At 41.1% G+C, this 22,523-nt stretch overlaps 1 protein-coding gene across 2 annotated transcripts; it reads right to left on the bottom strand.

Annotated features, from left to right (window-relative positions):
• Window positions 1-307: 307 nt before the first annotated feature.
• On the bottom strand, window positions 308-21,893 carry LOC148425051 (Golgi apparatus protein 1-like). 2 transcript variants are annotated; one of them, XM_088413484.1, is made up of 27 exons: window positions 21,553-21,893; window positions 15,842-15,871; window positions 14,313-14,399; window positions 13,965-14,180; window positions 13,649-13,852; window positions 13,256-13,327; window positions 12,951-13,137; window positions 12,204-12,421; window positions 11,703-11,824; window positions 11,476-11,577; window positions 11,057-11,210; window positions 10,936-10,953; window positions 10,332-10,469; window positions 9,169-9,255; window positions 9,028-9,090; window positions 7,956-8,069; window positions 7,494-7,582; window positions 7,186-7,303; window positions 7,008-7,100; window positions 6,795-6,932; window positions 6,064-6,187; window positions 5,840-5,982; window positions 5,654-5,755; window positions 5,474-5,581; window positions 4,891-5,011; window positions 4,699-4,805; window positions 308-3,113 (listed from the first exon to the last, which is right to left on the bottom strand). In XM_088413484.1, the coding sequence occupies exons 1-27, from the start codon at window positions 21,868-21,870 to the stop codon at window positions 2,946-2,948; spliced, it is 3,441 nt and encodes a 1,146-aa protein (XP_088269610.1). In that variant the 5' UTR covers window positions 21,871-21,893; the 3' UTR covers window positions 308-2,945. The 2 variants fall into 2 exon arrangements, with proteins under 2 accessions (XP_088269610.1, XP_088269611.1); XM_088413485.1 differs by lacking the exon at window positions 10,936-10,953.
• Window positions 21,894-22,523: the final 630 nt, after the last annotated feature.

The following is a 22,523-nucleotide window of genomic DNA, read 5'->3' as shown; positions in this document are numbered from 1 at the left end:
TTTAACCATATTCCAATGTTGATTTCAAACCCTAAACACCCCCAACGTATTATTTTCCATTTTACTTCCTGGTTAGAAAGCTCGAAACTCATATTTGATATGAAATAAAATCGTCAATGTGCCAAACGCGATTTATATGCGCATATTAGACTGGAAAGTATTTGAACATTATGTTCTGGGACTTTTAACACAGTATTTCATTTAAAACCAACCAATACTTCTCACAGTGTTGATAAAAAAAAATCGGGCATCAAAATTCGGCTGTTTGAAAAGATATTTTTGGATGATTAACGATACTGAAGCAAACTTAGGAAAATGTGCAGACGTTTTTATTAAACTTACTGATCTGTACAACAAAATCTCACAACTGCTTCATCTGGATATTAATTGGTGAGATCTGAAAGCAACATACACCTGGTATATCTGAGTTTTTTTTTTTTTAATTTGTCTTTATCTTTAGAATGCGATTCATGTAAAAATCACAGACATCAAAGTGAGCTTTAAAACTGAAAGAGGCGCGAGCAGCTACTTTCCGGCTTGCTTGGCTTCCCCCTACTTACCCATAGAAGTGTGGGTGTTGAACCCTTTCTTTGGGAACAATGTTGTCAACGGGATGTACTGCTCATGGTGCAAGAACAGCAAGAAGTGTTGGTGTTGCAACACTACTAACCAACACGGCGCCACCTCTGGTAGATTGAAAGCAACAATTATAAACACCGCACCACTAAAAAAAAGAAATACACAAATAATGCCATGTCCATGTCATATCCCCAATTTCCAAATGAAAACTGTTGAGATTGATTGCCTGCTATTGTGCCACTTAAATTTACGGATTTGAAATCACACCTGCAATTCAATAAGTGTAACGCTTGAAAGAGAAGCAAGAGGTTTTATGCTACATTGGCATTAATGCTTTAACACGACACATCTTAAAGCATGACACACCAGTCCCAATTCACTCTTCCAAGTTCTCAACCTTACTCAGGTGCTTCCAAGGAAAGAACAAACCATTTTTCTTCTTGTTTTAAAGCAAAACGCAGACATGATGATAAACTGGCCTAAGTTGAGCCCAATCCGCCAATTGGACGTGTATTATTTATCTTACTTTGTGCCGTGCCAAATCAAGAAGAAAGCCGGAACATTTCTCCCAAATGCTTGTACCGTTAAAGTGGTGCCTTGAGATATGAGTGTCTTGTATGATGAATTTGAGATACGACCTGTGTTTGGGCCTGCTGCCAAGCTACACATAAAACAGACTTCCGCTTTGTGCATTTTAAATTACTACGCTGCTAGCTTAATGCTCCCAATGACAAATGCCAGACAGGTTAGCAAATACCATCGGTTTCGTGGTGTCAAAGTGGCGGAGCGATACCTGTGGACATATAAGTTAACGATACTCGAGCATTTTATTTTTTTTATCCCCCGCAAAAAAAAACTACTGCCTTGGCTGCGGCATGTGTCTGGTATACTGCCCACTGGTGGCCGTTATAGTCCACGTCCATTTAAGGCTTTTTTTTCCCTTGAAATGTCAGATTTATTTGGTTTTCTGGGTCAAAGACTAGAACAGATGCTTGCCAGTTCCAATCATTTCAATGGGGAAGTAGGATTTGAAAAGTTTGATTTGAGTTGAGAGCGTTAGAACATATCTCGTATCTCAAGGCACCAATGTATTTGCCTTCACGGCTAAGACAAGTCAGTGCAATTGCTGGATATAAAATACATTTGATACCCGTTTCCAGCTTAATCTCCATGTACGGGTACGCACCTGGTCCTTGCTAGAAGGACGACTGTCTTCCTAATGAGGCACAGTTACCAAGGACTAGCTGCTAAGCAGACTCTTGTTTAATACCCCTACTAATGTACAGAATTGTCTTACAAGTGGGAGAGTAGGCGGACCTTAGGCTGGTCGAAATTCATGCGCCAACTGATCAACAGAAATCGTTGATCTGGAAGAGGCTCAACTTGTACAAGTTCATTTTGGGGATAGCACAAAATACCAGTGGCATTATTACCACCAGACATGTTTTTTCCTCATTCTGGAGCGCGGTGTTAGCTTGGGGTGTTAGCTTGCCTTCAACTTCTTGCTCCATTTCCGTGTTTGGGCCATAAATGCAGAATAGTTGCCATCCATAGTCCTCCATGAAACAACACTGAAAGGTGTCTTCAGCGCGGGCTGCCTGTTGTTGCTGCGTTGTGATGACTGATGGGACTTTGAAGGCAGGAAACTATGTGGAAACGAGTCTCAACACACCCAAACAATTTTGGCTTCCACTCCAGCGATCGGATCAGTAAAGCGGATACTAAATACTGGCCCTATTTGCACTGTTGTCTATGTGGATGTGGCACTGCATTTGTTTGGCTTCACAAATGAAAATCTCATCAAAAACAATCAACAACACATAAAGCGTAAAAATGAAATATTGATTGGCATGATCATGATGAGCAGTTTGACCTTTTTTTTTGAGTGTTAGCCTCACACAGCGAGCCAAAGCAGATCCTGTACACGAACAAAGATGGGACATCTCGTCAGAATTCGTCCAAAATCGCTTCACTTAACAGCAAAATGTCAGAAAATTTGCTGTTTGGCGTCGTTCTTGAGGCGCTGCATGCTCCAGTCAGTTTACAAGACCAAAAAAAAAAAAAAAAAGAGGGAACGGTGTCCTAACCTCAGCAGTCCTCAGTCAGGCCACTAAGCAGTGCTCTTTTTGATACTGGTTCATCTCGTGTTCAGTTCCAAACGACATCCTCAAGAAAAGTTGGGAGGCCTAAAAAAGTGCTTTGATTTGGTGAGACAATCTGTGTTGGAAGATATTACAGCCGAGCCCGAAAAGAAAAGGAGCACATGAGAGCACTGACATTGGCACTAGGCATGTTGGCTTGTGACAGACTGAGGAGGACGAGGACAAGGACGGAGGGGCGAAGCAGGTGACGGCGCTCTCGGGCTTCTACCGGTCCTTCAATTCCCTCGTCACGCGCTTGGTGATTCGACCGCACAGCAGTCCCAACAGGAAGAGGACACACAGGCTCAGGGCGATCATGAGCAGGATGTAGTTCTTGGAGGGCGAAGTCATCACCTGCACAGCCAAATCGGACAAGCCCTCTGCTGGGGCCACCTACACAAACAGCAGCTTAGTTAACCATACTAGAATGCATGCCCTTGCACAAAAATGGCATGGATTTCAGGTATATGAATTATCTCAATTTTCATCGATGCTTGATTTTGTGAAATAGCATAATACACAATTGCACGCACAAACTATATTCAGTCCACCCTCATTTTCTGCAGTTAATGAGGACCCCCACCCCCCACCCCCACCCGCGAAAAGCGAAAACCCGCAAAGCAGTGTGGGTGCATGTGGGTATCTGATTTTTATTTTTTAAATGTGAAAAGTATTTTTACTTGACATATTTCAGGCAAATATTACTGCAGTACACATATTTACTGAAACAAAAAGACTGCTGTTCCCAACCGACTGGCCAGGCAATCTCAATAAGCTCAAGGGGCACTCCTACATGACACAGGGACTCCTACACGACACGTGATTGGCTCCTGGTGCAACAATCGACCAATGAGGGCTGAACTCCCGCTCAGAAGTTGAAATCCACTCCTCATTGGTTCCTGCGTCTTGTAGTGGTGACCCTTGAGCTGATTGACAGATTGCCTGGCCTGTCAGTTGAGAACAGTACTAGTGTTTTGTTTTTTGTTTTTTTTTTTGTTTTTTTTACATTGCGGAGGGCGTTATCTGAGTCAATCACGCACGCAAGAGATCGGCAATGAGGAAAAAGAGCTTTGGGATCCTCTCACCTTTTGTAAAAAAGTGGAATTTCAAGTGTAAAATCTGCTTCTTATCATTTTGGTCAGCTACTTGCTTTACTCTAGTTAGATGTCCGAGCGCCTACTTGCAGGGCAACTGTGGTCCACCGCGATCCAGATTACGTACAGAAACAACATGGAAACGAGAAGGGAGAACAGTATGATAACTGTATAAGGTTTAATCATTTCAAATTTAAGTAAATATGTGTACTGCAGTAGTCAGAGGAGTGCCCGTGGCATGTGCATTTACAGTCAACGTGTCCGTTTGACATCCAGGAAACGTTCACAGCACGTCTCTCGGCACTTTAGCTTTATTTGTTTTGTTTTTTTTTTAAATGAAAAAAAAAAAAAAAACAATGGCGAGGTGAGTTGTGATGTAGCGAGGGATTGCTGTATATGGTGTCGAAATATGTTCAGTGCTTGAGAAGTCCATTCCACGTTGTTTACATATCACTGTTTCATGAAACCTGAAACGTTGATGATAAAGCTCCAGATTTTTTTGCATTGCTCTTGAAGCCAAATTTTTGACTTCCTGACTTACATTTGTACCACACTCATTTGTGGGAATTTTGTGAGAGCTTAAAAGTTTGGGATAAGTTAAAAACTCCATTTCAAGTAGAAAAATAAAGCATCTTACATAGCAATTCAGTTAACTTGTTTATTTTTTGCAAAAACCTAACAAACAAGACCAAAACATTTGTGTTTAACGAATCTGATGTTTATTTTAATACAGATTAAATTGCTTACTTGATTGTTGCGGTGGAGAGAAAAGGAAAAGTTTGCAGATTTTAAAACGAATAGTGATGCTATTTTTCTAAATCGTTCAGCTTTACGTGTTCTGATAAGGCTTACATCAAGATGAAACTATCTACTCCTAGAGTTACCTTAGCCGCATAGCTCCACATGTCGATGCGGTCCTGAAGTCTTTTCTTGCACTCGGGCTGCAGGCGAACTCGCTTGTCCTGCAGTGCCTCCATTAGACATGACATCTCTGCATGGTGAGAAAAAAAAAACCACAGATCCTTCTTGAATACCATTTACAATAATTGGAGTAAAAAGTGCGTGAAAGCACCCACGTCTCCCCCTTCCAGGTGTGATGGCAGCACAATGATGCTTGAGGTCCAAGGCGCAAGCTGTGTGGAGGACGGGGTCCACAAAGATGTCTGCTTTACTCTCCTTCAGCATGTTCAACACCTCCTGCACACAAACACAGCAAATCAAGTACGTAGACCTACATGCCTAGAATACCTTCCATCCTTCCTGGTGCCTATTCCAGCTGAGTTTGGCCAGTAAGCGGGGGACACCCTGCACCGGTTGCCAGCCAATGGCAGGGCACACAGAAACAAACAAACAGTTATGCGCCCAATCACACCTAAGGACAATTTAGAGTATCCAATACAACTGCCATGCGTGCATGCTCGGGGAGAACATGCAAACTCCGCACAGGAAGGCTGGAGCCAGGTGATTCGAACTTAGGTCCCTGAACTGTGAGGCGGACGTACAGACCACGGTTCCACCGGAGCCGCAAGACCTTTTTAATGAACTTTTTTTTTTTTTTAAACTCAAGGCTGACCGACCCCTTGAGTGAGATGTCACATGACAGGCTATCGAATATTGCGATGTTGTTTTTGTTTTTTTTTCAATGATACATGAATGTACCTTTTTACAGGTCTCCTGTTTGATCTTGAGCAGGTTGACTTTCAGGCACTCTTCGACCTGACCAGTCTGCTCTTGAGCAGCCGCCTCCTCTGCGCACAGCCGAGAGATCTGGAGGAGGATGCGCAGTTACAAGGCGAGAGCCTCGAAAAGACAAAGCTCAGGTTTTAATGACCAGCGTACCTCGTCTGAGCAGTGCATCTGCAGCTGTGGGTCCAGTCTGTAGTCCAGCGCCGACTCCTGGAGAATTACTCGGATCTGGTCTTCGCAGTCAGGAGACAATCTCTAAATCAAAACCACACACACGACAAAAGAAAGTCTGGCTTTGTCTTATTAAAGGGTCCGGAGATGCCTGATTATTGTACTGACCTGATCGGCATATTTGAGCTTGAGGCAGGCGATCACCTGACCCTCCAACTCATTGTCCTCGCTCGCCTTGTTCAGGATGGATTGGCAAAATTTGGGGATGTCAGCTCGGCAAGCTTTTCTTAACACTGGGTTCAACCTGTAGTCTTGAGGAGGGGAGCGATTCAGATTTGAGTATGATTCTTCAAATGTTCATCAGTCAAGCGTGCTCACACGTGTGTATCCACCTGTGTTCTGTGTGATCTGTCTCTTGGTGATCATCTGTTTACACTTTGGATCCATCAGCTCGCTGTTCTTGTTCTGTTTCAGACACTGGAGAACATTTCTGGCATCTGCTTCAGTGCAAAATCTCTGCAGAAAAGGATGTTGTATTTAGTGGTGGTAGGGAAAGTACAAAGTAAATTTTGTTCTCATGTGGATTTTTCAAATATCGGAATTTTATTTTGCGTGCGGTGATTTTTTTTGTCTTCCCAAGTTATACATATTACCGATGGGTTGATATTGAAGTGGTGATATTACTGAGTCACGTCCATAAATAATGAGGCATGGGCACAGTTCTGACCTTTTTGGTGCTAAATAAACTCCACCACACTGGATTTAATTTGAAATGGGCAAGATGTAACGTATTGCGGCTACAGACCCTCGGCATTAATTTGAGGATATTTACGAGTGATGGGAAAATTAAGCGCCATGAACTACCGTGATCTTTTTCCTTTAAATGTTGCTCTTGGACGAAGGCTAGTGCAATGAAAATGTAATAAATCTCCATTGCACCTATAAACCAAGAGTGCCATGTATCCATCCATTTTTTTTAAGCACGTGCCCTCACAAGGGTTGTGGGGTTGCTGACGCCTATCCCATTTCATTTCAAAGCTATTGGCTGGTGTTTAGAATCAAAAGAAAGAGGAGAAATCATGGCCAATATATCTCGACTTGCATTTGTTTTGCTTCTCCTCACCTTGATCATCTGCTTGCAGACTCTCATAAGTTGGTAGTCAAGCTCCGGGTCGGTCATCTCGGCCTCCTGCAACTTGAAGATCCGCTGGTGGCAGCGCTGACTGAGCTGTTTCTTTTGCTCCTTCAGACACTCAATCATCTGTAGAGCAAGGCGAAGAGAGATTCGGTGCAAGGGTTGAAGTATTTGGTGGTGCTCTACTTTTCCTCATCTTACCTGAGCGTTGCCAAAGGCCACGTTGGGACACAGACGACTGATGTCGGACTTACAAGGATCATACAGCTCCGGTTCCAACCGTATGTCCTCCGACTAGAAAAAAATGCGTTTGCTCAGATGCATAGCAGGTTCAACGAGCAGAAATAGTTTTTCCATAGGCCATCTTATACATATCAACCATTTCTAGCTCCTCCACACGCAGCTGTTTCCGACATTTCAGGGAGACCCGCTGCTCTTTGGCCTCCTGTAGCGTGTCGTTTCTCACAGTGGTGCTGAGGCAGATGACCACATCCACTCTGATGGGCAAACAGAGGATCTTGAATGATTTGCAATCACATAAAACAATCCTTTTTTGATCCCCTAGCAAAATCTCCACATAGGCTATGAGCAGTCAACGTTACAAACATTTCTTTGGAATAAATACAAATGTGACAGAGAGCAAAACGCAAAATGCGACGCATCAGGCTGGAATACGATTGTACATACTTCTTTTTGATGTTTGGACACAAGCGAAGCACATCTTCCTTACAAGCCATCTTGAACTTATAAGAGAACCGGAAATCTTTCATCTGGATCTTTACAACACAAGAAGAGCATACTTTGGTTATCAAGAAGCTTCATGTCAATTCGGTGAATTTAACCTAATTCATGCTGAGCCAATTTTTAGAAGATTATTTTACTTTTCAAACAGTGGCTGTCTAAAAGTAGAAACCAGTAAGAACGAATAAAATTAAAAAAAAAAGTGAGTTTTTGGCAACCACAGCGAAAAATAAGCTCCCTCTTAAAAAGAACAAAACAGAAGCCTTTTATTGTGGTTCAGTCATAGCCACTATAATCCCAATTGCAAAAAACATACAAGAAAATCACAGCTTTAAAACTTCACAAGCCCCCTGTTCCACATTAGGGTACTTAGAAATATCTAAATAACTAAGAATAAAAGACATCTACCAGCTGGAAGTGTGTGACACCAACTGAACACTTTTCGTTCATCTCCTTTTGGTGTTTGTTCTGAACCAAACATTCCATAAGGTCACCGGTGTCAATTTGGTTGTCAGCCAAGTCCTAGACACAAACACACAAACATATTGATTGACTGATCGTTTGATTGAACAATGATTGATATGATTTGATATGATTTGATATGAACAAATTAAAAGATTTAGAAGCAGGAACAATCGTAGAAACGACGGAAAATGAATCATCAATGGAAATCACACTTCAGTAGTTTACATACCCAAAAATCTTCTCTATTTTACTCAAATCATATTAACACCAGTACACCAGTACGTTACTTGTACACAATAACTTATCCCAAAACAAAAGGTTTTCCTACTAACGCATTTGCAAAATTTTAAGTTTGAAGTTTTTTACACAAATTCTTATTCATGCTTATACTTGATTTTTCTATTACTGCCGCATGACATTTTGAAACCTCTATTTGAACAGAGCAAGTGATTCACACCGTTTCATTTCTATTTTACAGCTCTTCCATAAATGAACAACTTTAACAGAGACACATTTGCTCGGTTCTTATAATTTTTTATTTTTTTTTTAAGTCACTTCTTACATTGCAAAGCTTATACAAGACCCAACCGTATATGTTCTATTCAAAGGAGGTGGGCATCGTAAATCTGTCAGTCAGCTACAATCATTGTGTCAGGCCAGTGAGCCAAGTGCATTTCGCATTGCCTAGAGCCAAAAGGGCTTGAGAACGCCCTTATTACAGTATATCACACCCAACCAAATAAAGGTAACACTATAAACAAAAAGAGTACAACAATACGAGACATTGTCAGGGCAGCTCTCGGTGCTGATTGGTTGTCGCTGACGACTCGGGTGGATTGGACTGGCCTGAAATACTGTAGGCAGCTCAGATATGGGTGAATAATGCCCAATTCTGCTTTTCAGGTTTTGTAAGCTGCAAAGTCTGTTTAGGAAAAGTTTTAAATGTGTGCTGGTTGTTTGTTTCTGGTACTCATGTGTTTCTGTGTGTGCTCCGAAAGTTGCTGAATGTTCTTACATGGCAGTGGGCCTGGATCATGGGCTCGCAAGCTCTGATTAGCAGTGCATCTATTTGGATATCCTGTGTGCAATGAAAAGGAAATAAAGGCAGGGTTAAATGTATGGTCTCCGCTACAATTTAAGCAATGGCATTGCTGACCTCTGACTCCAATTCAGTCAGGTTTCCTACAACATCCCTGCAGGCGGACACCAGGTCCTCCAAATGTTCCTGCAGACATTCCAGCTCCTGAGAAGCAACACAAAAAACACACACAACTTAAAATCGCCAAATTGATGAATGAAGGCACGGTGAAAGAGTAGTGAGCATGTCCGCCTCACAGTTCAATCTCAAGTTCAATTCCATGCTCTGGTCTTCCTTTGTGGAGTGTGCATCTTCTCTCCGTGCCCGCGTGGGCTCTCTCCGGGCACTCCGGCTTACTCCCACATTTCAAAAACATGTATGATAGGTGTATTGGGCACTCTAAATTGTTCTTGGGTGTGATTGGGTGCGTGAATGGTTGTTTGTCCTGCAATTGGCTAGACACCAGTTCAAGGTGTCCCCCGCCTACTGCCCGAAGACAGTTGGCATAGGCACAAGCAAGCGAGCGACCCTACTGAGGATAAGCTGCTAGAGAAAATTGATGGATGGATGAATTAAGCCCCTTTGTGTAGCATTGCTCAGCCATCGAGTGGTCACACAAAGGGAAGGTTGTGGGTTGGTGACCATGTCATGGAGTCCTTGAGCAAGACACGAAACCTGGCAAGGCCCAGCGTTACAGTAGCCCCCACTGGTGAATGTGTGTGAATGGGTAAATGTGAGCCTTTGTAAAGCACTTTGAGCATGGTGCAGCACGCACTATTTAAGTCCAATCCATCTACTAATTTTGGGAGTGTCAACATTATCAAAAGATTCACAAGATTGATTGATTGACTGACTGGATGGATGAACGGATGATTATTTTAAGATTTGCCATAAAACGGGGTGGAAAGGCTGTAGTTAATCTTGCTGCCTTTATCAGGGTGCTTTCAAGCATGACTTCTGTACCTAGTATAAGTGTATTCTTGCTGTTGCCCATGCACTCTCATTACATTCGGTAAAACAGTATATTTTTGCAGCGCATTTCTATATCATTTCACACATTCATATACATGCTGGGCCATGCTGAATTTGATTTTCAACTTCTTTCTTATGTAAATGCTCATTTTAAAGGCACTACATAGCAAAGGTTTACAAGAAAAACTCCACAAGGTAGGCTCACAGATTTGAACAAGCCTATGTGTCAACCTGCATCATCATCAGATTTGAACAGTAATATGTCTGACCTGTCCAGTGTCTGTCTTCTCGCTACACCACTTGCCAAGGTCTGTCATGCAGCGTTTCTGTAGCTCAGGGTCCAGTTTCACATCCAGCGCCCTCTGATGGAGAATCCGCTGAACCTCAACTTTACAGTCTCGTGATAACTGCAGGCACACATAATCATTGTAAAACACTGAGAGGAATACCCAATAGGCTATGGCACCAAAATAAATATCATCATAGTGTTGATCAGGCAGCCTCAAAATTATGGCCATAATAATCATCTTGTTAAAATAAACCACTCTGGTGCTATGACTCAAAACTGAGACGTATTACTTTTACAGAGGGACGTTATTGGTGTCTTCATTAGTAGTATTGAACATCATTACTATACAAGCCATCATGATTAGGCTGTGTGGTGTATTATATGCAAAACATGCCAACTGATCATATTTTAGGCATGGTATTCTACTGAAGTTTATATAACAGCCCTTCAAAGTCCTGAACAAATATGACAGATAAAATTATCCAAACAAATTAAGATGTCACCCCAACCCCGATTCACCATCATCAACTTCATCATTCATGTGTTTCACCAGAGTACTGATTGAGAGGTTGTTGACCACTTACCTGAAGGTCAATGTTTACCTATTAAAAAAAAAAAAAGTTTTGTTTTTTTTTTTAATCCCAGGAGACACTGGAAATTGGACCAATACGATTTCAAACTCAGATTTCTGGTGTCATGTCATACCCGACGGCCTTGCTCTTCAGTGCGGTAGGCATGGCGGTACAGGCAGGAGAATACAGCGCCTGGCGGCATCAACTCACTGGTCTCATTCCAGCCATGCGTGTGACATAGTCGGGCAGCATCCCCTTGGCATTTCTTGTACAATATAGGGTCCAATCTGGGAAAACAAATTGGAGGACAAAATGTATCATTACTACCGTCACAAAAAGCTACCTTTGCAATGGTATTTAAGCACACTATAAAAAATGATATGAAGAGTAAAACCTCTACAGTCCAAAGAGCAACAATGGCCATCTATAAAAAGATTGTCCACAGGAGTTAGTAACTCCACTTGACAAACAAATATAGAGCTCGGAGACAGATAAGCCTCGAATGTCAGGGCAATTGGCTGCTTGATTAATTCTTTCAGTGAGCACACTCACTTCCAGTCCCTTGATATGAAATACTGGAGCTCCAACAGTCGATGCTCGCAGTCCTCCACCATCTTTTCTGTGTACAGATGCTCCATCAGACAAGACAAGATCCTACACACGCACGCACACACACACAAATACGGGCTTACTCTAAAAGAAAGGTGCATGTGAATATGATCTTTCATATATTGCACGCGTGTGTGCGTATGTATATATATATATATATGTGCCCTCACATTGGGTCTCCATTGCGGATATGTTTGCAGGCTGTCTGGATGACGGACTCACAAGCCTCATTGAGTGCTCGGTCAATTCTGTAGTCAGCGCCTGGGTCAGCAGACTGGATCAGTGTCTGAAGCTGGTGTAGAAGCACAGTAAATGAAAACATTAAGGGCAACGCTGGAAATAAAAGCAATGCAGACTACAAAAAGCTATAGCCAAAGCCAAAAGGGCAAAGTGCAAATAAACCTCTCAGGTTGTGTTGTATAATCTCTACCATTGTTTGCTGTCAGGAATTACACCATTGCACACCACAAACTACAAGCAAGCATTCCAGACTCAATAGTTTGCTCTCAGTGCCCTCCGATTCTTATTTAGGCCATTTGATGTTCATTATTGCATGTTACAGCAGCATAATAGCAAAGTGGCTTTCTGTCTATAGATGACATGTTTTAAACATAAACGCAAACATTCCAACTGTTGTTTCCCTCGTCTCTTATGCTACCGCCATGACTTACGGCGCTCTGGCAAACACCGTCGACTGAGGCACTGCGGTCACCACGGCCAATCCTCATGAGGCAATGCAACGTGCGGCCTTTGCGGTGAAGGCCAGAGCAGTGAGTTTCAATCTCCGTCCGACAGTGCAGCACGATCTCTGGACTGAGGGAGAAGTCCTCCATCAGCATCCGCCGATAGTCCAGCATTTCACCCTGACACTCGCCGGTGACCGAGCGACCTAAACAAAACACAAACGAGAAAAGACAAAAGGAATGGATGACGATGACTTTGTGATTACCGTATAATCTTGAATATCATCATCATGCCTCAGTTCATTAACAAAATTTTTCGGCAAGCTTCCAGCAATTAGGTCACTTCTGGCTAAAATATGTGCATCTTTGGCTGCAAATGCTGGGTCATATTGGACAGTATCAGTTTATAAATTGGGACAGCATGTGTTCTGTCCATCAGGATACACAACTGGGACAGTCAGATGGAAATGGTAAATAGGCCGAACTTGTTGCCAATGCCCAACCCAACGGTCTTAATACATTGCCACTGACACTCATTCCCCCCTTTTATTGTGTCGCGGCCACACACGCAAATGTCAGCATAATCAATCAGTGCGGTATCGCAGGTAAACAACAAAATTGGGAGCGCGGCTTCGACTGATGCATATTAAGTGAATATGACTAAAGGTTAAAAGCGGAATGGAAGATATTTGACCATGATTGAGGATGCAAGTATAAGCCTCATTAAGGACTCACCTCGGTGAACAGCAGCCTCTAGACAAAGGAGCAGGTACGAGAGACGGGCCTCGCGGGCACGCGGAAGGTTTGTGTCAAGGCTGCAGCGATGCTTCCTAAGGTCAAGCTTACAGGCTTTAGCCAGAGAGTAACTAACCCTGTAGTCCTGAGAGATCAGTTTTTGGCGTGTTGTCAGTGCGTCTCTGCACTATAACAAAGGAGAGAGAAAACATTTTACTGTAAACTGTAATCTAGAAACACAACCCAGTAAGGCAAGTAAATCTCATGCGCCGGCAAACAAGGATCAAATGGTGAGGTGAAGGCACCTTTTCAGACATAGCCTCTTCAAACTTGTGGTTGAACAGGCACTTGTAAACTTTTCCCTCTCCTGCCTGAATCTAAAATAAAAAGAAAATTACATCATAGAGTATCAAAAACATGCCAGTTTTTCAACAGAACATCACTTTTGAATACATTTTTGATTCAATTAATTCAAATATGCTTTTGGAATTAGGGAGAAAGCCGGAAGGCCCGGAGAGAACCCACACGGGCTAGGGAAGAACATGCAAATAACACAGGAAGGCCAGTGCAAGCTGGAATTGAACTCCGGACTCTGAACAGTGAGGCGGACATGCTAACCTCTCTTCCACCGAGCCGCCTGGACAGATTCTAGTATTACTATAACCATGATCTAAGTGTGAGCAAAAGTGTGTCCATACATTTTGGCAGAATCTTTCACGGTCGTCTCGACAGGAAAAGTAAAGATGTCGATCAAGGTGGAAGTCATCTGATGACAGTTCGGCAACCCGCAGGATAGCCCTCTGACAGTCCTCTTTGATTGGACGGACTTGATCTTGTTGCTCCGCCTCCCTCACGAGGGCCTTTTCCAGACAAGCAATGACTTCCCCTTGGCTGTGGATGTCCTGATGTACAGTGGCAAAAGCATACAGAAATCAAAACTACAACCAAAGAAACCCCTCAGCTACTCTATGTGGTTTAAAGTATATGAGATATTTCCTTGAAATTAAAGGTGACCTTGTGTCCTATGTTGATGCTCCCGCAACGCAGATTATTGATGTCCTCTTTACATTTGTCCATGAAGCCACAGATTAGTCGGTAGTCACTGAAGATAATACTGGTCATCTTGGTGATGTACTGGTTACACTGATACTCGCTGATGTTTCCACGATGATCAACCAGACAAGATACGAGGTAGCCCCTCCCACGTTCCTCCTCATTACATTCTTTAAGCTGTGGTTATGAAATAAAGGAGAAAAATGAAGGCAATTACGATTTAGGAAGATGTCGCGCAGACCAGTGAACCACTAAACTATCGGGGCTAGCATGAATTTACTGTAATCATTAAGACAAGTGAACACTGACCTCAGTGATGGTACTCTTGCAAACTTCCATGGCCACCGATTCAAACTTTGGATCCGTGGTAAGATTGAGCTTGTAGTTCCAAAGGAGCTGATGAATAATATTTGTCACTGTTAGATATTCAGGGCTCGTTAATAATTTATTGTTCATATTTATTATGTTTCCGTTAAGGAGAGTCATTTGCTGTAAACAAGATATGAAATTCCTGCAATCTTAAGTACAACAACGCATGTGACAAGATTACAAACCCGCATTCAGAGGTGCAACAAAAATACATGTATTCACTGGATTTTTCACACAGTGAAATGCTGTAAAAGACAATTTTCCTGCATATCTATACACCCCTCCCCTCCCCCCATCGAAACAAGCAGAGTTGGCTGTGTGGCAAGCTATTGGAAAGCTATTCATTCCACTAACAAAATGTGCTTCAAAAGAGTGGCTACCATCAACATGTCACATTTACAAGAGAACCACCCATCACTGTTTAACAATGTATTACTAATATACTAGCATCAGGCTGTCTTCAAATGAATGTTGCAAGGTCACCATAAGTGAGTGAGTGAGTGAGTGAGTGAGTGAGTGAGTGAGTGAGTGAGTGAGTGAGTGAGTGAGTGAGTGAGCGAGAGAGAGCGAGTGAGAGAGAGAGGGAGAATGAGTGGTGTGTGTACAGAGAATAAGTGCTCAAGTGTCAACATCAATTGACAGAATTCGCAATGTACTGTTAATTGATATATTGTAGTAGGAGTGATAGTATTGATTTTATCTCAAATCAAGCAATATTTTTTTTATCAGTATTGTGCTGTTGATTTATACTTATTTTATACAAAGTGTATATACTCGTAAACATGTTTGAAACAAACAATTTTGAGGTATCAGCCCTTTGTTGTGCATATAAGGTAGATAAAAATATTGTATTTTTAAATCATGAATAGAATAGAATGCCCGTATTGTGATTATACAGCAGGTAGACAAAAAATTGAATTCTGTGCCGAAATTATATACAGTCAACAACTTTATGGATATCGCTTTCCAGAATACTTTTTCAAATCCTCCTTTATGTGTCTTCTTCGCTCAGGTGTTATTTTTCTGATAGTGAAGCCCTTTCTGTATGGAAGGCCCAATAACAACAAAAGAGAGGCGTGGTATCCAGAAAATAACACCACAGCAATCAATGTAAGAAAGGTGTTTTTGTGTGCTTGTAAGAGAAATTTTCTAATTGTGTCCACCCCTTTTTAATTGTGCATTAAAAAGTCAAAATTCTCCCCAATCTTGGGCATTAATGAACTGTGGAGGTTTGTTACTGTATGTACTGACACCAGTGTTTGGAATTAATCGTTACTGGAAAAAAAGTTGCTTTGTGGAACCGTAAGCAGTAGGTGGTGAGCCTTGTGGTTTCCCCCCTGAAAAATCACTGGGGGAAAAAAAAACAAAACACTGTACACAAAGTTTACAAAAACAACCCTTACCACCTCAACAACGCAGACATAATATTCCTTGTAGAAGGTAGCGATAAATTGTGTTTATTTACTTACATGGTTGCAATCAGGAGCCATTTCAGTTTCCTGCAGACACAAAAAAGCAGATCATTGTGCAACCATTATTGTATGCAAAAACACCTTTGTGGCAGTGACACACATTTACATGCACATTTTCAATAAAGAGATTATGTTTGGTGCTGAAAGTTTGATGCAACAAATTGGTACCAAATACTAAACTTTCAAGATATCATTTAGCCAAGATATACCTTTGTTTTTTTAAATTATATTTCCACTAAGAATATAATGCAGGCTATGAAAACAGAAGACCATTAATGTACGAATTATCATGTTACATTGTGATGATAAATACTTGTGTGAACTAATACGTTAAAGTGGTAAAGTGGGAATAACGTGACAAGCAAAGTTCTTCTTTCACCCAAACAACATTCTTGTATTATCACAAGAAACCCAGCAGGAGATGTTGATCATGCCGTTTCACTTTGTATAGAAAAGACAGGGAAGTAGAGCATCCAAATCAGTCTCTGCCTGCAGGAATAGGGACACAACACTATTTCTTGCCTTTAAACTGTCATTTCCACTAAACGTCACCAGGATAGAGCAAAGAGGGTAATGAAGAAGAAGTATCCAAGATATAAATTACCAATTAGTAAGACTATGAGTTATTAATTAAAGTCAATGCTATGCTCTCTATCCATATCAAAGGCCTGGGAAGAAAAGCAAATTTATCAATGAAAATCATCAAAGAATTGCACTAACACAGACTAATTGTGATTGATACAAGGCGTGAATGGGATAGGGAAAATCCTTACTCAAGTCACAAGACAAGGACAATGGCATAAAAAAATTTACTGTGAAACTACAGAATACTATTTGAAGAATATGGTCCACACACTACCAACAATAGAGAAAGAAAAAGGACAAAACATAAAAAAACCCAACAAAAACAAACACACAAAAAAAACCTCAATTGCAGACAGTTGTTAAAACAATTGATGGAGAAATGAAGACTCATTAACCTCTTTTGCCTCGATCTTTTATATTTACATGAGCAAAGTACATTGTTACTTTTGTTGCAGTCTGCTCAATAAAAAGGAAACATTGTGAAAACTTGAACTTTTTTATATTCTAGGCATTGTTTTATATTATAAATTGTGCAAAAATCTCATTTCAACTCATTCTTGTGGACTCAATCTCATGAGACATCTCAACTCATGAGATTGTCTCGTCCCATGCCTAACAATTGTATCCAGTCCAATTCAAGTTCAACCTTTGCCAATTATACATTTAAAATCAATTACACAGACACTATTAGACTTGAAGGTGGAAAAGTGATTAGAAGTTGTCTCCGTTGGATGCGCTCGAAAGAGTTGCTTTTCTTTTCGTCGCCACGCGGATCAGGTTCATTTTATCATAAATACCTAAACCATAAAAGTTGCACACCATCTGCGTTCCACCAATTTTACAATTGTGTGGATATCCCAAAAGACTGCCATTAATAAATGAGTCAAACGGAATATCTTTTTGTGTTCTCTACCCAGAATACTCAGCTCCATACCTTGCCCCTCGTGATTGAATCAGGTGGAGAGATCATACCTTTCCATGATCCTCTCCATTTTAGTAATTTTCCTGTGAATGAACAAGGATGGACTCAGGTGGTGGTTTAGTCTGCTTGCTTCTTTTATTGAAAATAATGCCCTAACAACCTCATCTAACACGAGCTTTGGGTAGCTACAACAAGTATTGGCAGTCAACTGATGTCCACCCTGTGGCTCCTCCCTTTACGGTAATTATTGTAAGTAAGATTACGGCCAGCATAAAAATGCACATCTGTTCTTCAAAACTATGCTTATGTGGCTGACGGATCAATCTTCCTCAAATGCTATCGAAAAAAAAAAATCGAATCTTTACGTTACTGTTAATAGGACACAGCCATACTTTTGGCGTACATTTCGGGGAAAAAAAGTGCATCTTATATTTAGGAAATTACGGTAATACATACCCCAACATTTCATTTAAATTGCCTGGGATTGCTCAATCAACACAGAAAACTTCTCCTTCTCCACGGACTTCGTTTTACTCAACCTCTGTCAGACTGATCAATCGGTGTTGAAAGAATAAAATGTTCTCTTAAGGTAAAATGTAGGCGATGATGTCATGAATTACCTTCATTCAAGGTCCAAACTGTTTTTTAGTGTAGGTTACTCAATAAGGTTACCAGGATTCCACGCAAGGCAATTCAACTTTATTTATATAGCGCCTTTAATATCTAAGGTCATTCAATGTGGTCTTCACGGTTAAAAGTCTCTTACTCTCTTTAGACTTACCTTCCAACTTTTGTTATCTCTCCTTTGTGTTTGTGTTCAGGCTCAGTGTGTGTACATCATGCCATATGTGGATTTGACTAATGATTGGCTCTGGCTCTTACACGGCTAACCAATCAGATGCAACTATGGCCGATACAGTGCTGGAGCGAGGCTCCTAAACAGACACAGTCAAATGCTGCATTCAAGTGCAAGTCTCCATGATCGGAGAGGCATAATGACGAACAGTGACAGATGCACTAAGAACAGTAAAAAATGTTTGATGATTTGTTTTGTTTAAAACTTGCATGAGGGGTAAAACTAAATATTAAAAAAAAACAAACAAATGCCTATAGTCTCTGTATATTACAGATTTCTAACTATTTCGGCTGGGTCCGGAACGTATCCCTTGAGAATGGTTGAGTTTACTGTATGGTACATAAAATAATGAGAGCATGATAATTGGTTTGGTGGCGCTCTACACAGCTTCCGAAGATGCATATCTGGATGCTAATCCCGAAGCGGAGAGTGATGCGGTTGACCCCAAACAGGAAGTGCCAATGGATTATGAACAAATTATTTCCTGTTAATTAGTGGCGGCAATTCTCTGACATCAGAATTTAGGCCTCAAACCACCATAAATACAGTCTTAAATGCTTTCATGTGACCTCCTGGTATTTTGGAAGGTTTTGTTCGTGAGTTTGCATCTTTCTCTCCAGAGAGAAGGCAGATTTATAAGAGCCACTTTCCTCTTCTGGAGGCCACAGCTGTTACAAAGCTGAAGCGATGCAATTATCTCAGAAAAGAGGCCTGAGGAGGAGCAGGAGTGAGAGAATAAGTGTGTTTGAGTATGTATGTGTTGTTGTGCGTGCATGTCGATGTGTTGAACCGCTGGCATGGTGGTGAACAACAAGCATGGTGCTGTGCTACCATAGACATTAACACATATATATTAGGATAATCAGCACCCATGCATATAGTACTTTCAGTATACATATGAACAAATGTAAGAAAACCATTTTTTTGATGCTTTTTAGTATTTGATGCTAAAATAAACTTTTGACTGATACAGTATTTCTGTCGCTACTTTACACTCGTGAAGTGTATTTTACTCAATAATACGCAATAATGTAAACCAACAAATAATTGGGGGGAAATATCTGCTGCACTGTTTTAACTAGCATAGGAAAATGTTATGTTTGAAAATGAAATATGAAGCAAAGTCACCCAGTCAATATAGTTTCTGACAACACACAAGAAGCCGAGCAACAAATCAGTTTAGGTCACTCAAAAGAATAGTTCTCAATTCTATCAATTCTAAAATAGCATCAATAACAAAGGGAATTTGTATGAGCTCAACTTTTCATCATATCTGTAGAGGCTATATTTTGTTAATGATTGACTTATGTTTGTTGACTTATGTATGTGTGCTGATCTCAATATACTGTAATATGGAGTGTGTCAAAGAGCTCACAAAAATGTCTACAATTGCTTCTGGGTAAATGAATGTGTGAAGCTATCATTCTTCAGTTAAAATTGATTGAGGATTGATTTTTGTCAAAAGATTTATAAGAAAACACAATGAAATGGTTGGTTACCAGGTTTCATCAATGTTATCAACAGCTTCCTGCCTTCAATTAAAAATACATACACATGTTATGTGACATTAAAAGAGGGCTATCATGAATAGTTGACCTTAATGACAACGTGGATGATGTAAATTAGTCTTTGGTTGTTTCTCATCGTCAATTAATCACTTTAATTATTTTTTTTATTCATTTGACGTGTCTATTCAGTCCCAGCACACGTTTTCGTATATCGGAAAATTCAATAATTTAGGGTGGCTCGGTGGCGCAGTGAATAGCACGTCCACCACAGTTCAAAGGTCCCGGTTCAAATCCACCTGGCTCCGGCCTTCCTGTGTGGAGTTTACATGTTATCCCCGAGCCCGAGTGGGTTCATTCCAGGCACTCCGGCTTCCTCCCACACTCCAAAAACATGCATGGCAGGTGAATTGGACAAACTAAATTGTCCTTAGGTGTGATTGGGTCTGTGAATGGTTGGGTGTCCCCCGCCTACTGCCCGAAGCCAGCTGACATAGGCGCCAGCCTGCGACCCCTGTGGGGATAAGCAGCTCCAGAAAATGGATGGAAGTTCTGAAGTTATGTCTGTATTTAAATATACTATATTGTTTGCAGTGAGATAAAAGGTTCCATAAGGTTATTTGGAATCTGCATTAGAGCTTTAGCTGATAAAAAAATAATACTATAATCATGATTATATGACTAATAAGAAAAATCATTGCTGATTGACTATTGAAATAGCGACAGCCCTAAATTACAGTGCAATTTGTTCTCCTTTTTTTTAAATACCTGACACTAGCTCACTCTAAGTTGACAAAGGAAAATCTGAAAAAAAAAAAACATCCAGTCCACAAATCATTTCTATTTTGTGTACAGCACAATGCTTGTTAGGGCCAATAGGTAAGCCTTTGGAAAATACAGAAATGGTAATTGTTAATTGTATGGATAAAACACTCAATTTACCGCAGCACCTTTAAAATCTATTGTGCCGTTCCTTTAATAAATCCACACCACAAAACAAAAAAATATCAGTCAGTTTCAAAAGTAAAGTCAAGTAAAAATGTTTTGCATGCCACCACTGGTCTAGACACGGCATTCTGATTAGTGGAATACGAGTAGCAAAACCAAACTTTTGTATGCATCTCCGGCGGGAGACATAATGCTCTTTGCTGTCTACTGTTGCTCAGGGCTCTGGTAACAGTTTAATCACATATCACCTGTGCATGATGAGCCACTGTGACGTCAGCTATGGCTGACACCAAGTGACAAAACGGTCGCTCCCTGAGATTGATTAAAACGGGTGGATTTTACTGCCTAATTCATGTTCCATAAACACAACATGAAACAGAATGACACGTCTAGACTAGTAGGGTTGCAAAGGACATTTTCTTGCAAAATTAATTTGCTTGACTTTCCCTTAAATGTGAATTTTGCCAGGTCCTGCATCGAAATTCAAATTGTGCCTGTGGTTTATTTTTGTACTGTATAGTACTAATTGTGGACCGGCAATATGTTGTAATTCCAATGTTTTTTAACAGTTACAGCGATACCATGCATTTCCAACCGCTGCATGGAATGTGTTATAGCATCCTTGGAAAAATGAACTGATTGTGTAAATAGCTAAGAACCTCAAATTCCAGTATGTCATGGGCTCGTCAAAATGGATTTGCATGTTTTTTTTTTCTTGTGCACTGTACTTTAAGCATAAACACGTGTCTTACAAGGAGCAGTACACCAGGCAACTACGAAATAAATGCAGCTTCACCTCCATCTCAACGTCCAGCTGACACAGCCATGGACCGAAAGCATCGCGGCCCCAGCGTCAGAACTATTAGCACACCAAACGACGGTCGTCGCTTACCTCTTTGCGGTCCTGTAGACACTCTAGCACCGACAGATTATTTGCCCAGGTGTGTTTAGGGCAAAGCCGGGTCAGGTCCTCTCTGCAGGCCTCCTCCTCGGACAGCTTCCAACCAGTCGCCCTTCGAGGCTGCGAGGCCCCAGCGGCGGCGGCAGGTGCATCCTTGGCTTGTGGCTCAACGGCTCTGAGGACGACTGGGTTGTTCGGAGGGTCGGCGGGACCGCTAGCCGCCTTGAGGCTAAAGACAGAGCCGACGCCACAGAGAATCACGTATGACAACAGAAGTAGCAGCCGCGGAGAGCGACAGTCCGTCGCCATCTTCACAGCACCGTAAAGACTCCCTGCAAAAAACATTGCACTACTTCCGGTCAGTCAGTTCATAATAAAATTCGGGGGTGACGCAAAACTTGACTACCTGTTTAACAATAAAAGATTTGCCGGTATTTTTTTATTTTTAGCCATTTAAGTTACACTTTTTTAGATTTGATTTGACAACACACAATAAACATGAGTTCTCATCAAATAAGCAGTATGTGGCTGGACAAAGCTTCTGTACGTTTTGAAACGTTGACGGTACTTGAAAATATTTTCTGCATTTCTACATAGTTTTATTTCAACTCTTAGAAGAAAATGTTTCGAAAACCCCTGCACGATAACACTTTATTTATTAAAAAAAATAGTTCAATCGGAGCTAAGTTCAAAGGTAGCTATCGGTGATCAACTCTGCGGCATCCGGAAAAAGCATGCAACCACAAGCTTGAGGCAAACAAACAAATAAACAAAAAGCACCTGCAAACAAAAATTGCGAACACATAAAATCGTAGTCCACAATATGCAAAATAGAAGCAAATTAAAAATAAAAAAACAAGTTCAAAAACACCAAGATTAAAACAGCAGAAAACAAAATGCAAACACATTTAAATTAAACAAAAATGCTGGAAAAAAGCAATAGATGAAATCTCTCTCACACA

Source organism: Hippichthys cyanospilos, chromosome 4 (assembly GCF_059441005.1).
Source record: "Hippichthys cyanospilos isolate Australia breed blue-spotted pipefish chromosome 4, RoL_Hcya_1.0, whole genome shotgun sequence".
In the NCBI taxonomy this organism is placed as follows: domain Eukaryota; kingdom Metazoa; phylum Chordata; class Actinopteri; order Syngnathiformes; family Syngnathidae; genus Hippichthys; species Hippichthys cyanospilos.
Note: the sequence above shows the minus strand (reverse complement) of the source record. Positions and strands in the feature narration are given on the sequence as shown.

What these genes read in the sequence shown, in the direction of transcription:
- LOC148425051 (XM_088413484.1), bottom strand. Translation starts at nt 21,870, where the DNA reads ATGGCGACGGACTGTCGCTCTCCGCGGCTGCTACTTCTGTTGTCATAC. An exon ending in AAGAGGCTATGTCTGAAAAG is followed by an intron (nt 13,138 to 13,255) that starts GTGCCTTCACCT and finishes CCTTTGTTATAG; the next exon opens with TGCAGAGACGCACTGACAAC. An exon ending in AGCTCAAATATGCCGATCAG is followed by an intron (nt 5,756 to 5,839) that starts GTCAGTACAATA and finishes GTTTTGATTTAG; the next exon opens with AGATTGTCTCCTGACTGCGA.